This window comes from Balaenoptera musculus, chromosome 5 (genome assembly GCF_009873245.2).
Source record: "Balaenoptera musculus isolate JJ_BM4_2016_0621 chromosome 5, mBalMus1.pri.v3, whole genome shotgun sequence".
Classification (NCBI taxonomy): Eukaryota; Metazoa; Chordata; class Mammalia; order Artiodactyla; family Balaenopteridae; genus Balaenoptera; species Balaenoptera musculus.
Window position 1 is genome coordinate 109,363,258 of NC_045789.1, and position 14,750 is coordinate 109,378,007.

General features: G+C 39.3%; 1 protein-coding gene across 1 annotated transcript; it reads left to right on the top strand.

The window, feature by feature from the left end:
• The first annotated feature begins 3,625 nt into the window (after positions 1 to 3,625).
• OSTC (oligosaccharyltransferase complex non-catalytic subunit) lies at positions 3,626 to 14,457 on the top strand. Its single transcript, XM_036853726.1, has 4 exons — positions 3,626 to 3,823; positions 7,489 to 7,582; positions 9,578 to 9,775; positions 13,886 to 14,457. The coding sequence occupies exons 1-4, from the start codon at positions 3,685 to 3,687 to the stop codon at positions 13,902 to 13,904; spliced, it is 450 nt and encodes a 149-aa protein (XP_036709621.1). The 5' UTR covers positions 3,626 to 3,684; the 3' UTR covers positions 13,905 to 14,457.
• Positions 14,458 to 14,750: the final 293 nt, after the last annotated feature.

The window sequence follows — 14,750 nt, forward strand, 5'->3', positions numbered from 1 at the left end:
CAGTAGTATTAATAGCCTTGGTAGCTCTGGTTTGTTTAGAATTTAGCTAAAAACTTATTTGTAGGGTTTCCCTTCTCTTTTGACTGGCAGAGCCATTCCTGACTTCAAGGCTTTTTAGTATGACTTTCTACATTAAACATGCTCCTTTTTTCCTTGAGTTTAGATTTGATTGTGCACAGTAAAAATTTGTCATTTTTGCTTTTATATGTAGCTTAAAATGATAGGCTCTACTGTACATAATGGTTTTTTCTTTTCTTTTTAAATTTTATATTATTTTTGGCTGTGTCGGGTCTTAGTTGTGGGGTCTTCGTTGCTGCATGCGGAAATTTTCGTTGCAGCGTGCAGGCTTCTCTCTAGTTGTGGCGTGCGGGTTTTCGCTCTCTAGTTGTGGTGCACGGGCTCCAGAGTGCGTGGGCTCTGTAGTTTGTGGCGCACGGGCTCAGTAGTTATGGCGCGCGGGCTTAATTGCCCCACGGCATGTGGGATCTTACTTCCCGGACGAGGGATCGAACCCACGTCCCCTGCATTGGAAGGCAGATTCTTAACCACTGGATCACCAGGGAAGTCCCCATAAAGTTTTAAGTATTTGTTTCTTCCAACATTTGTCCTTTCTTCATTTACATACAATAGCCCCCCCGCTGAATAAGATTCTGCTTATTTAAGGGCATGCTCTAATGCCCATGCTTATATTCATTATTTGTTTGGTTTTCAGTTACAAAGTTTATGTTGTGTTTAAACAAAACATTTTCTATAGTAAGATTGTTGGTTAGGACACAGATGGTAACAGATGTGCAAATTTTACTCATGAAAGATTTCTTTCTTACCTGGCTTGTATAACATTACAAACTCAAGTTGGAAAATACTTGAAAGTTTAAGATGTTAAAAAAAATAATGAATTGGTTCCTGGAACAAACTTACCTTTCAGAACAGAGTAAAGAAGTAACAGTAATAATTCGATATATAGATGAACGTGATGTGTTCTGACTTGGCAGTTTTATTTTTTATTAGTAAACTTATATTTTTTAAAACTTCTGTGTTTTTTCTACAATGTATATGGAATTATTTGGCCCCAGAATATATAAGAGGAAGGATACTTATATAAACTTGTCTCATCTTAAACATCTTAAATCGGTTTTATATTTAGGGCAATTGCCTTTAGTTCTCATCCAATCACAGAATATACTTTTTGAGTTTGTTTTACTTCCCAAGCTTCAGTTTTGTCATATGTAAAGTGGTGACATTAGTAATTACCTAATAGAATTGTCATGAAGAGTAAACAAGAACTAACATAAATGACAACATAATATATCTGCCAAGAGGTGGTTAATTAATGTTAGTTTCTTGGACTTCCCTGGTGGCGCAGTGGTTAAGAATCTGCCTGCCAGTTCAGGGGACACGGGTTCGAGCCCTGGTCTGGGAAGATCCCACATGCCGCGGAGCAACTAGGCCCGTGAGCCACAACTACTGAGCCTGCGCTCTAGAGCTCGCGAGCCACAACTACTGAAGCCCGCGTGCCTAGAGCCCGTGCTCCGCAACAAGAGAAGCCACCTCAGTGAGAAGCCTGCGCACCGCAATGAAGAGTAGACCCCGCTCGCCACAACTAGAGAAAGCCCACGCACAGCAACAAGGACCCAGCGCAGCCAAAAATAAAATAAAATAAATACATTAAAAAAAAGAATAATTAAAAAAATGTTAGTTTCCTTTCTGAAGATATAAAGGAAGCTTAAAAACTTTCTTTATAAATGTATTTATTTTATTTTATTTATTTTTGGCTGTATTGGGTCTTCGTTGCTGCACACGGGCTTTCTCTAGTTGGGGCGAGCGGGGGCTACTCTTCGTTGTGGTGCGCAAGCTTCTCATTGTGGTGGCTTCTCTTGTTGCGGAGCATGGACTCTAGGTGCACAGGCTTCAGTAGTTGTGGCTCATGGGCTCCAGAGCACAGGCTCAGGAGTTGTGGCACACGCGGTTAGTTGCTCTGCGGCATGGGGTGGTCTTCCTGGACCAGGGCTCGAACCCGTGTCCCCTGCATTGGCAGGCGGATTCTTAACCACTGAGCCACCAGGGAAGTCCCAGGAAGCTTAAAAACTTTTAATTTCTATGTTTTTCCTTATTTTCTCAAGGCAACATATTTTTAATTGTTCCAAAGTTTTCCTTGTTTATATAACTATGGGAATTTCAGAAACATTCTGCTTTATAGTCCCCAGAAAAACTTCCTGTGTGTAAATGCTGGCTCTGGTGTAAACACCCTTTATTACTGGTGTTATTAGTGACCCTCTCATAATCTAAGATTAACATCCCTCCCTTAATACACACTGAGTAAGACTCAGGGGGAGACTCTCACTATTAAACAATAAGAGCAGCAAGCCTCATCTGTATTTAGAGTTAGATGCTGCAATGTTTTATAAATATTTTTACTACTGTGGTATTTAAACAATTTCTCAGTAATCGAGTCACTAAAGTGAAGAACCAATGCATGCCATCCTGTAAAACACCATGAGCTCAGTAACAAAAAAACCCATAAAAATATTGGCTCAATTATAAAGGTATCAGTCTCTCCTGGATTTATATAATGTCACTTTGAACTCTTATTCCAAAAGAAAACAGGTATTAGCAGTATCTTAAGAGAGTATATAAAAAACAAAAACTAAACAAACAAAAAAAACTTTTTAGGCCATCTAGTCCATCCCAAAGACAAATTCTCCATCAAATATTTTCATCCACTTGGATTGGTGGCGGCAGGGGCAGCGGTCGGCCGCCAATCCCACACGCCCCCCGGGAACAGGCCCGCTATGTTTACATAGCCCAGGCAAGAGATGATGGTGGCTTCCACTAGGGTGGTAAATATGGAATGGAGAAAAGTGGATAAATTAAAGATATTTTTGATAGTACAACCAAAAAGATCTGCTAATAATTTGGATACGGAGGTTTAAAAAAGAGAGAAATCAGGACGATTTCAAGATTTTCGGCCTGAAAGATTTTAGCATTTGCGAAAATAGCAGAGGACACTGGTTATTTAAAATAGTATTTTGGCCACGTCAAGGTATCCGCTTTAGACATCCTGTGGAGATGTCCTCTTGACCTTTGCGATAGATCTAAACTAGATATGTATTTTTAATTTTATAATACATTAATTTAACAATTATTAGTAACAATTATTACTACTGCCACCACTGCTACATCAGGAAGTAAAAGCTCAGCAACGTAGGACTTTCTCAAGCTCTTGAAAAACCCTTTAGTAAAAAAGGCAGAGCTTTCCAAATGTCCCCATTCATCCTCTGGCTCTGGGAACTTACAGCGTCCTGCGTCCAATCAGCTTCCAAATCCCCAACATCAGCAAGTGGGAGGGGCTCAGATCGATCCTGGTCCTTCTGCTGCTCCGGCTTGGCCACGTCTGAAGGCCTGCAGGTCCTTGAAGGTACAGAAATCACCTGTTTATTCATTGGTTATAACTGAGCTTCTTACTCAAATTTATGCTTCACAAGACTCAATAATACATACTTTTAAGTCATGTCACTTATCCGTTTTTATAGTTTCTTCTTTTCTTCCATGGGTGTAAACACTGCCTCCGAGCGTTGCGGACCTGCCGTTCCCTTCCCCGCGCACGCGCCGGGGGAAGAGCGGGCGGGCCTGTTCCCGGGGGGCGTGTGGGATTGGCGGCCGACCGCTGCCCCTGCCGCCACCAACATGGAGAGTTTGTATCGAGTCCCGTTCTTAGTGCTCGAATGTCCCAACCTGAAGCTGAAGAAGCCGCCCTGGGTGCATATGCCGTCGGCCATGACGGTGTACGCTCTGGTGGTGGTGTCTTACTTCCTCATCACCGGAGGTAACGGCCTACCTGGGGCCCGAGAGGCGCTGAGGCGCGGGGAGCCGGCCCGCCGCGGGGGCGCGTGTGTTCCGCTCTCAGCCCGGGAAAGCATCGCTCTCCTCTCGATCTTTTCCGAGGGTGGAGGGAAACTCTGGGGTCCCGAGTATTAACGGCCCAAAGGTTTATTTGCCCTCACGCCCGGTTCTGTATCTTGAGGGGACTCCTTTCTCGCTCCCATTGCCTTCCGTCTCCTGACCCCTTAGCCAGGCGGTCCGAGCCGAATAATATATTTTTCAAGCCCAGATTGTTGCTCTTTTTATTGCATGCCGTGAGTTATTTGACAAAGGCCCTGGGAAAATCTCTTTTGGCCCATTCTACTTCCACGGTTGGTCAGGAGGGTTGGGACTTTTACCTTCTCTTTGTCTACGGTCCCTGGAACTTTGGAAGAGATTTGACAGCCTTTAGGTTTGTTAGCTCAAACCTAAGGGTTCGGTGTTGCTTTTGCCCCGATCAACAGTAAATATGAATGTAATCTTTCGAAACCACAGTTTTGATAAATATTTGAGATTGGAGATAGATTTGCAGAAGGTATCGCGTATTTGAGAGAGCGGAAGTTGAAAATTTAAAAAATAAGGAAAATAGCATTACCGTTGAACACTGCATTATCATTTTATCCTGTCCTTTGCAAAAGGGGCGTCGCTGTGTATAGTGGTGAGTTGGCAATCCGGCTACAGTCTTTTCATAGCTACCACCCTTTCAAGCCGCAGTTCCATGATTTACTCAACACTGCTACTGCACTTTTAGATTTTGGGAAGTGGGGTACTTGATTTAGAAATGATAAAACTAAAGCTCCACAGATTAGGGACAGCAAGAGCAGCTGGTTCTATTTTGAAGGGAATAGTCAGACATCTTCATTTTCATAGATGTCTTGTGAGAATAGTTGGCGCTGAAGAGGGAAGTATCTGAAATTATGCAGGCTTAGTTCTAGGATGAACCTTTGGATTTACCCTCCTCCCAAATCTAGAATAGTGACAGTTAACTTATGTTCATTTAAATAAACTACGTTTAAAATATTTTTTATGTTGGTAAGATACTGTCCTAGCATTGCATTAGCATTCACATTTGCTCAGCACATTAATAGGTGCTGGATTGAATAAACAAAATTTAAAATGCATGTGGCATTTTTTTTTTTTTTTAGTAAGTCTTCATCTGCTAGAAATCTTTCCTATAACCCTTACCTCCCTTGGAGCCAGGGCCTTTGCTGGGAGCCTCACAGTTTTCATTCTGGCCACTTTTTCCATCTATGTTTGTAATAGGGAGATTCTTTGCCCTGATTTCTGGGGGAAAGTGAAAGGACACCTTTTAGTGGCCAAGGCCATGAGCTGTCTCATACAAGGAATCGGTTTTGCCACTGGAAAGGAGTCTTCTAGAAACTGAGTGTACCTTTATAAATAAACAATATTTATTGCTGAGAAATATTCATCAAATAATGTATTGAGTTCCTGTTAAGTTCCAGGCATTAGGTACTGGAGGCAACAATGAATGAAACAGATAAGGGCCCTGCCCTCCTGAAGCTTATAATGTCATTGATTGAGATACGTTAAATATCACATAAATCTTTCTCCATTACATTATTTTTTCCACTGCAAATTGCCATGAGTGCATTGAAGGAAAAGAACAAGAGATTATGCGAAAACAATCAGAGTTAGGAACATCATTTACATTAGAATGTGGTTTCTGAGGAAATGACATGTTAGCCAAAATTTGAAAGATTGGGGGAAAGGGTATCTAGGCAGAGGGAAAAGTATGGACAAATGTGGGACTGAGAGACCAATTAGGTGGGTTTTGTAGTTGACTTAGAGTAGACAAGGTTGGTGGCACTAGAGATGGAGGAATGTATAATGAAAGATATTTTGGAAGTAGATTCAGTGGATCTTGATGATGATTGATTGGATGTGGGGGGGAGAATGACATGTGAAGGAATTTTCCTGGTGTCTAGTTTGAGCGCCAAGTAGGTGGAAATGTCATTTTCTGAGACTAAAGAAATGAAGTTTTTTTGGTTGGGAATGGTGAACCCAGAGGTCACTTTGGGATATATAATAGTTGGACATAACCAAATATAATTAGTTGGATCTGTCAAGTTTGCAGATAGGAGTCTAGAACTGAGAAAAGAGGTTTGTGTTGAAATTAGTCAGCAACAAATGTTTTCTGAACTCCTCCCGTAAGCCAGATATTGAAGAACATAGAGTTTCTATTCTTAGGGAGCTTACATCTAATTTTAATAGCGCTAACGTGATCCGGTAGGTGTTGGCACATTGAGAATCATTAGCATAGTAAAGCCCTGGGAAGGGATAAGTTCAGTTGGAGAGAGAAGGTAGACAAAGAAGAGGATAGTGGATCGAGCCCTAAGGAACTCCGAACGTTTAGTGGTTTTATAGCAGAGGAGGCTCGGCTAGAGAGGTAGCAAGAAAACACGGACAGGAGTGTCACGGAAGCCATGAGAAGCCATCTTTTTACCCCAAGAAAATGGATTTAGTAAACTGGATCAAGCACTGCTAGACCTCCTAATGTGAGAACTGAAAAGTGTCCTTTGAATTTGACAACATGGAGGCCATTAGCCACCCGAGCAAGAGCAGTATCAGTGGTGGCAGAAGCCAGGTCGGAGTGAGCTGAAAGATGAAGGGTAAGTGAGGAAGTGGAGACAGAGAGTTAACCTTTTTTTTTTTTTTTTTTCCTCCAGAAGGAAGCCTGGCCCCCTTTCAAAAAGGAAGCATAGAAGTAGAATGTTAACTAGGAGGATCTGGTGTCCAGGGAAAGTTGATGTAGGGAACAAGAGGTTGAAAATACAGGAAAGAGAAGAGGTAGCCCATGGAACAAAATCTCTGAAATGGGGGACGGAGTCCTTATTATTGCAAAAGGGATCCCATGGTGATAGGAGGAGGGACTCTTCCTCTGTTGTAGCTGGAGGGAATTCCGGAGGTGAGGAGGGATGCAGGTGCCAGTTTGTAGATTTGGTTTGGGGGGGCGGGGGTGAGTTAGGGAATTCCCAAGTGATCGTTTTGTTAGTCAAAGGTGAGGGAGACAGCCTTGCTGTGCTTAAGAAAAGCTGGAGGTGGGGATGATGGAAAACAGTGAAGATAAAGAGGAGACGTTGACGGTGGGAGATTTGAGAAACAGTGTTGATGGACTTTAGCGTAAATGATCGTGATGACATTATGACATAATGATGGATATTAACATTAATGATTGTGAATCTCTAGTACTGCCAGTCTGCCTAATGGTGTGATTTTAAAACGTCTCATTTTACTTTTAAGCAAGAAAGTTTCTCTAGTTACCTCTTAATTTAAAGAAACAAATCCAAGTATATTTGGAACATTTTCTTGAACTAAAAATAGCCTTTAATGTTAAACCTGCTTTATTGTGGAGTCGTTCTTGAGTTTGAAACAATACTGAATGAATTTCTTTTATGTTTTGCAAGTCATTCTAAAATACTGAGTTGAATTTCTGAAGATAAATTCTGGTTTATCTGAAGTTTAGGAGGTAAGCTGGGCCTCATTTGATTATAATAATACATCAAAGCAGTCCTATTGAAATATAAATGAACCTTTAGAGACAGATAAAAACTCTAAATCTATTTTAAAATTAGGAATCTGATCTAATCTATGTTGTTGTCTTTCATTTAGGAATCATTTATGATGTTATCGTTGAACCTCCAAGTGTCGGCTCCATGACTGACGAACATGGGCATCAGAGACCAGTAGCTTTCTTGGCCTACAGGTAAAAGATATCATTTTGAATGATTTGGTGGTGGGAAGGAAGATTGCTGAGGCATGCCTGCTTACTTAAAAACACAGTGCAACCTATTGGGTGCATCTGTATTGAGAGAATAGCTGTTTTAAAATGCTAAATTCAGAGATTGCAGGAAGTGGACAAGAACAAGAGTAGAAGTATATTATTTATGTATTCACTTATTAGGAAATAAAATATTTCACAATGATTGACATGATCACTTATTTAAAGGAGGGTATCAGTTTAAAATTCATTTATAGGCTGTTCTGGGGTCAGCAAACCACAGGTACCTGTTTATTTGTAAGTAAAGCTTTATTGGAATTAGGCACACCCATTTGTTTCTGTACTATCTATGGCTGCTTTCAAGCTACTGTGTTAAGTGTGATACAAGCCATATGGCCAGCAAGCCTAAGATATATACAATCTGGTCATTTAAGAATAAATCTGTGGACCCCTGGATATACTATTACATAGGAAAAATAATTTTTGAGACTTGGGAGTTCCATGTAGGCAGTGAACACCAAAACAGCGTGGTTTGTTTCACCTGAGCAGTGCTTGTTGTATTGCCTTATACAATCCACTTGGTAACTGTCTACCTAAACATAGCTATATGTTTGTATTTACACTTAGTTTAGTGGTATTCCATGCATAGAATATTCCTGGAAAGATTACTGTGATTCTCTGTGGAGGGGATCTGGATGACAGGAGATCTTGATGGCAAGGAGACGTTTCACTGTCTCGTCATCTGAGTTTGAATTTTGAACCTGCTGCATGTATTGCGTTTTCAATTAAAACAATTAGTTTAGCAAAAATATATATACCTTCTTTATATGTACCTATGTATAAATCATATCTTTAACAGAGAAATTTGCCTTTTGGGGTCCATGAGCTCTCAGAATTTGAAAGGTCTTCATCCCTAGAAAAATCAGATACGTGTATATACAAAAATTTAAGGGTTTATAGATTGCTGGACATCTTTGTGGGGTTCATGAAGCCTTAGTTAAGAACTTGCTTGCTTTTAAAAAGTTCACTTTGAAACAAGAGATTTATTAATTATTAAAACTCAGGAAACATTAACCAATTCAAAATTAATTTGAAATTGATAGTAGAAATTTAAATAACATAATTTTCAAAAACTAAAGTTCTGGGTAAAGGGTTCATGTACATATATTAGTTGGCTTTTTTTTTTTTTTTTTTTTTTTAATTATTTATTTATTTTACTTTTGGCTGTGTTGGGTCTTCGTTTCTGTGCGAGGGCTTTCTCTAGTTGCAGCGAGCGGGGACCACTCTTCATTGCGGTGCGCGGGCCTCTCACTGTCGCGGCCTCTCTTGTTGCGGAGCACAGGCTCCAGACGCGCAGGCTCAGTAATTGTGGCTCACGGGCCCAGTTGCTCCGTGGCATGTGGGATCTTCCCAGACCAGGGCTCGAACCCGTGTCCCCTGCATTGGCAGGCAGATTCTCAACCACTGCGCCACCAGGGAAGCCCCTAGTTGGCTTTTTAAGATAATTAAAATATATGAGTATTGGGAATTCCCTGGTGGTCCATTTGTTAGGACTTTGTGCTCTCACTGCTGAGGGCCCAGGTTCAATCCCTGGTCGGGAATGAAAATCCCACAAGCTGTGCGGCGTGGCCAAAAAAAAAAAAAAGATGTATATGTATGAGTATTGATTTTACATAGGCAGTTGTGTTAGTTGAAGTTTGAAAGGTTTTTTTGAGCTTAAGCTCCATGAAGACAAAGGTTTGTGTCTGTTTTGTTCATTGTTGTGTCCCCAGAACCTAAATAGTGCTTGATACATAATAGGCTCTCAATAAATATTTATTGAAATGAATAGCCAGAAATATGGTAAAATAGTTGTAAAGGTAATAATAAAAAATAAGCACAAAAATGTTTTAGCAGAAATAGGAATTTCAGTCTAAGGAAAAAGTTTTTTATTTTTCCGGGAATTTTCATTTATTGTTTGCTCTGGTCTTTCTTTTTCAGAGTAAATGGACAATATATTATGGAAGGACTCGCATCCAGCTTCCTGTTTACAATGGGAGGTTTAGGTTTCATAATCCTGGACCGATCCAATGCACCAAACATTCCCAAGCTCAATAGATTTCTCCTTTTATTCATTGGATTCGTCTGTGTCCTATTGAGTTTTTTCATGGCTAGAGTATTCATGAGAATGAAACTGCCGTAAGTTATTAAGTACTTTGTGTAATCAGCAACTTAACTTGCAAACTGGTAAAATAATTACCTGGATCACATAAAATCATAGGAGATTTAATTTAACCCTCATTTAAACAGATGAAAATTTCGAGAACCAGAGAAATTTCGTGACTTGCTCAAGGTTATAGCTATAGTTAGTAGCAAAATTGAGACGAATAGGTCTTCCTGACTGTTATCTCCATACATGTTCATGAGAAAATCCCGTTATTTTGCTGTAGCATCAGTGACCACTGACTGGAGACATTTCTCTAAAGGGCTTTTTGGTTAATCTGTAACATATGGAATTCCCATAGTAATAATAACAGTAAGGAGTACTTTTGAGCCATTAATTGCTGTTGCTCTTTGAATAGTGATATGAGGAAAACCCACTAAGCATTGGACAGGAAAGGAGAGTTACTGCCTCTCCAAAAAGATGGGGAAAGGATTTCATATATATATATTAGATTATTTTGATTCAGAAAACGAACACCATCTTTAGAACAAAAATAAATTGGTTTTATGGCAACTTTTATAATTCTGTTTGAGATCTTTCATTTTAAATGTAGATGAGTCTGATCACATTTCCCTATATTCTGATTTCACCTATGGATACATTAGTAACTACAGGAACTTTGGGCAAACATATCGTACCAAGATTAACTCTTAGAAAATTCATTTTTTAGGGAATATGTTAAACATCAAGTGTCAGCTGTACTGATTTCTTAAAACTGATATTTTCTGATTTTATTATGAGACAGTAAAAGGGAAAATAGGAATGTGTTTGAATTACACAAGTTCACTTGTTCTGTGGCTTAACCTGTCCGTATCTATAACACATCTGGGGTAGAATGGACAGACTTTCTAGAAAGTCACAAATACTTCTCCTGCACTCATGTTCCCGTCTTAACCCTGCAGTGTGGGACAAGAGAGCAGTGCTCTTTGTCAGCCGAATATCTGTGTGGCCATGTGGCTCCATCAGACTGCCAATGGCTCTTATTTTTGTCCTGGGAAAAATTGGGGACATTTGTTAAATTGTACGAGGACAGGGACTCCAGCCTCCTCTTTTTGTTCCTCTTTGTTCTACCCTTGTTGCCAGAGGTATACCAATAGAAGAGTCTGAAGTTTTTCATAGCAAAACAGGAAAAGAAGAGGCTCCCAGAGAGGATAAAGAGGCTATTAAAAATTAATAATGAAAACAGAAAGAACCTTTGGAGGCACAGAGCAGAACAGAAGCAGTGAGCTGGTTTTGTCCATTGCACCAGATTTGTTCTCATTCTGCTTAAGCTTCCCATTCTTCCTTAAGGTTTTAGGTCTTCTCCTTAGGCTGTATGTTTTTCTTTTAGCTTGAGCATTTGACTTTTAGGATAACAGAGCTATCTACTACTTACAAAAAGGTTTTGAAAAGTGTTTAATTCTCTGGATTGCTTCTGTCTTACTTTTGCAATTATTTATGTAAACATTTGTCTTTTCCACATTCTATAGGCCAGTTTCCAAGATTGTTGACTAAGATAACAGTAGGAAATAAGAAGAGTATACTTTATGGGTTTTGGGTGTAAATTATATTTAGATATAGTCAAAGCAGAACAATAGTCTAAATAGAAAATTGCTGCTTTCTGTAACTTGCTGTGCAGCTAAATCTAAGATTTAAATTTTTAAGAGGAAGGACTTTATGATCCCCTCTTTGATATGATTTCTCATCTACAGCTCCTAATGCCTGGTACCTTGAGTGTGGAGTGGGGAGAAACAATGGACAGTTTGGGAAAATAAGGGAAGCAACAGTGTTGCATTTTCTGGAAAATTTGCAGGCCCCAAAAGAGATGATGAGCCAGGTCTGTGAGCCTGCATATTGCACATGATAGGGGCGTGGTTAGTACCACCAGCAAGAAAGGGATGTGTCTTCTTGCGCATACATTCTCTTTGAGGACCCATCATATATAAGCAGTTTGATATATAATAAATGGGACAGCAGCAACAACAAAAAGTAAAAAACATCAGTAACCATGAGTCTTTTCAGATCAAATAAGTTGCTAACATCTGAGATAAAGGTTGGCTATGCTATAAGATGCTTCATGATAACTTCCAGGGTTGCATGCTCACAAGGAATCTGATATCACCTTTAACAAGAGGTACCTTTAAAAAGGAGAAAACAATAACAGTGAAATGGTATTACTAGCTTTATATTTTCTGATTTATGCTTTTTAAAAGACCTGATATATTCTCTACTGATATAATTTTGCATATTAAAACATGGCTTTATTTGATGCATAAACATAGGTCATATACTAATTACAAGGAAGCACAACATATAACTGTATCAAGAGATATGTGTCCAAAAGTGCATGTTCACCTATCAGTATACGCAGATGACAGGCAGCTGTCTCTAAAGAGTCCTCAGTACTTTTGTTTCATAGTGTGAGCCAGCTGTTGAGTAATTTCCACTGGTGCAAATATTAGTGGACGCTTTCTTAAAATCTTGAACTTTTTTTTCTTGTGAAGCTTAGGTCTTTTTTTGTTCTTGCTGTTAGAATTATCTGACAAAGATTTTATTTTATTTTTTTGTAGGTTTAATCTTTTTAAAAACATTTTTATTCTGTATTGGAATATAGTTGATTTACAATGTTGTATTAGTTTCAGGTGTACAGGTGTAAAGTGATTCAGTTATATATATATACATATGTCTATTCTTTTTCAGATTCTTTGCTTGTGAAGCTTAGGTCTTAAAGTATGCCTTTTGTGAAGTATCAGGCATTACAGTAGCAAATTTATGAGGCAGTCTTCAAAGTCGATATATACACTAAGAGACTTTTAATTTTTTATTCAATTTTGGGGGGAGAAGTGGAGGGGAGAAGTATTGGTTGTCTCAGAGTTGTGACAGTGGTTGTGTGAGGTGAAAGTTCTCTCTGTACCCAGAGTGTGGATTGGCCAGGCTGATAGAGCAGAAGGAAAGGGGTAGATGAGTTCTAAGGAGATCACATTGGCTACATGTAGACCCAAGACCCAAGGGAGTCAGGTGAGTCCAGGAGCTGGAAGGGAGGAAATTCTTGAGTGTCTACTCTGTGTCAGGCAACCCTTTGAAGTTTTTTGTCCCCACGTTAAAGATGAAGAAATTTGAGACACTGAACTAATAATAGCTAATGTTTGTCAAGCGCTTATTACCATGAATAGCAGTTACTGTATTAGTAGAGTCTCTTATATAATCCTTAAAATCCTTTGACATAACTCCATTTTATAGATGAGGAAACTGAGTGACGTTTGCCCATTCGTGTTAGGCTTACCCACTCGTGTTAGAGGCAGGATCAAAAGGAGAGAAGTTCTAAAGGCATCAGCGGGGACAGGGTGTATTCAACCTTTTCTTAATGTGGATAGTTTTACACAATCTTTCTATTTTTTTCCTTGATCCTGCAGCTCCTAAATAAGAGGTTGCAAGGATTTATTGCAAAAGAAAAAGTTTGGAACTTTATAAAGCAGACTTTTAATACTTTAAAGGGGATTTCAGGGCCCAACTTGTACATTTAGTAAAAGGATTTCCTGTTTGAACAGTGTGAAGTTTGACTTGTTCAGCAGCTATAGCTAATGCCCCCTGCCTGCCATCAAGTCATCTCCTAAAGAAACAGGTGCAGGGCAGACGCTTCTGCACACTGCTGCCAGGGGGTGCGAGGGCTCGCCTCCCAGGCGTGAACAGCTCCTGGTCCTCCTGCTTTCTCCTTTGGTAATATCAGGGTTTGCAGGAAATCTAAACCAGCTGCTTTCCATAAAAAGGTTTGTGATGTTTGTTGCAATTGTGAGAGTCCAAAGGAAATTGATTCTGGCTCTTTCTTTGACTTTTACATAACATTTTTTTCTCTTTACTTTTTTTTTTTCTCATCCTCTGTTGTTTAGCATATTGGTTTGTAACTTTGTCCTTTGAGGGAGAAGGATAATGGAACCCAGACCCAGTATTGTATTTATTGGGGGGCAAGATTTGAAATAAGAACCATAATGAGGAATCACACAATTATATTTTCACATTGTCATTCGATTCATCATAAAATTTGTTTGGGACACTTTGAAATGTTGCTTCCTTTTCACTTTTTGTGTTTATAAATTTTATTTTTACAGGGGCTATCTGATGGGTTAGAGTGCCTTCTGAGAAGAAATCGGTGGATACTGAATTTGCTCCTGTTAATGAAGTTTTAAAGGCTGTACCAGTCCTCTGATATGAAATATGGAAAAGGATGAAAAGCAGCAGAAAAGAAACATCTAGTGAAAACATAGGAAATGTATTATAGCTTGGACTAGAATGTCTTCTTGGTATCAGAGACAAGCTTATCAGTATTTTTTCCTGCTGGCCTATACTGACATACCAACGATGTTAAGTGGCATTTTCTTCTTTTTTTTATTTCTTAAAGAAAATATACTTCATTTCTACAACTATAATATTGAATAAAGTGATTATTTTTTACAAACCCCTTAACATTTTTTGGAGATGACACTTTTGACCTTCAGAAATTAATGTGAAATCAGGAAGTGAGATCCCATAAGCTGAGAACTCTGGACAGCTGATCAGCTTTACCTGTGGTGCTTTGCCTTTAAACAGAGTGTGTGACAGTGCATCATTTCAGATATGTATGTAAGACTGTTTCCTGAACAATAAGATGTATGAAAGGAGCAGAAATAATTTTTCTAATTAACACCTTTTTAATTTGTTTTTTGATTAACTGGTTGTATTAATCTTTGGTCTATAATTATCCACTCCCATCTTGTGACTGTCTTAAGCTACTGTTGGTAGCCTGAAGTCTCCAAGTGTAGTTGGCAGGATGCCTTGTGAGGTAGCAACTCCGCATCCCTATAAATATTCAAGCACAGGCTGTACATTTATGTCAGTGTTGTTTTAAATGTGATTGTGTTAGATGACAGTTCCCTTCAGGCATTCATTTGCAGTAATTAACACAGGTTTGAGCACATAAAAACATCTGTAGACCAG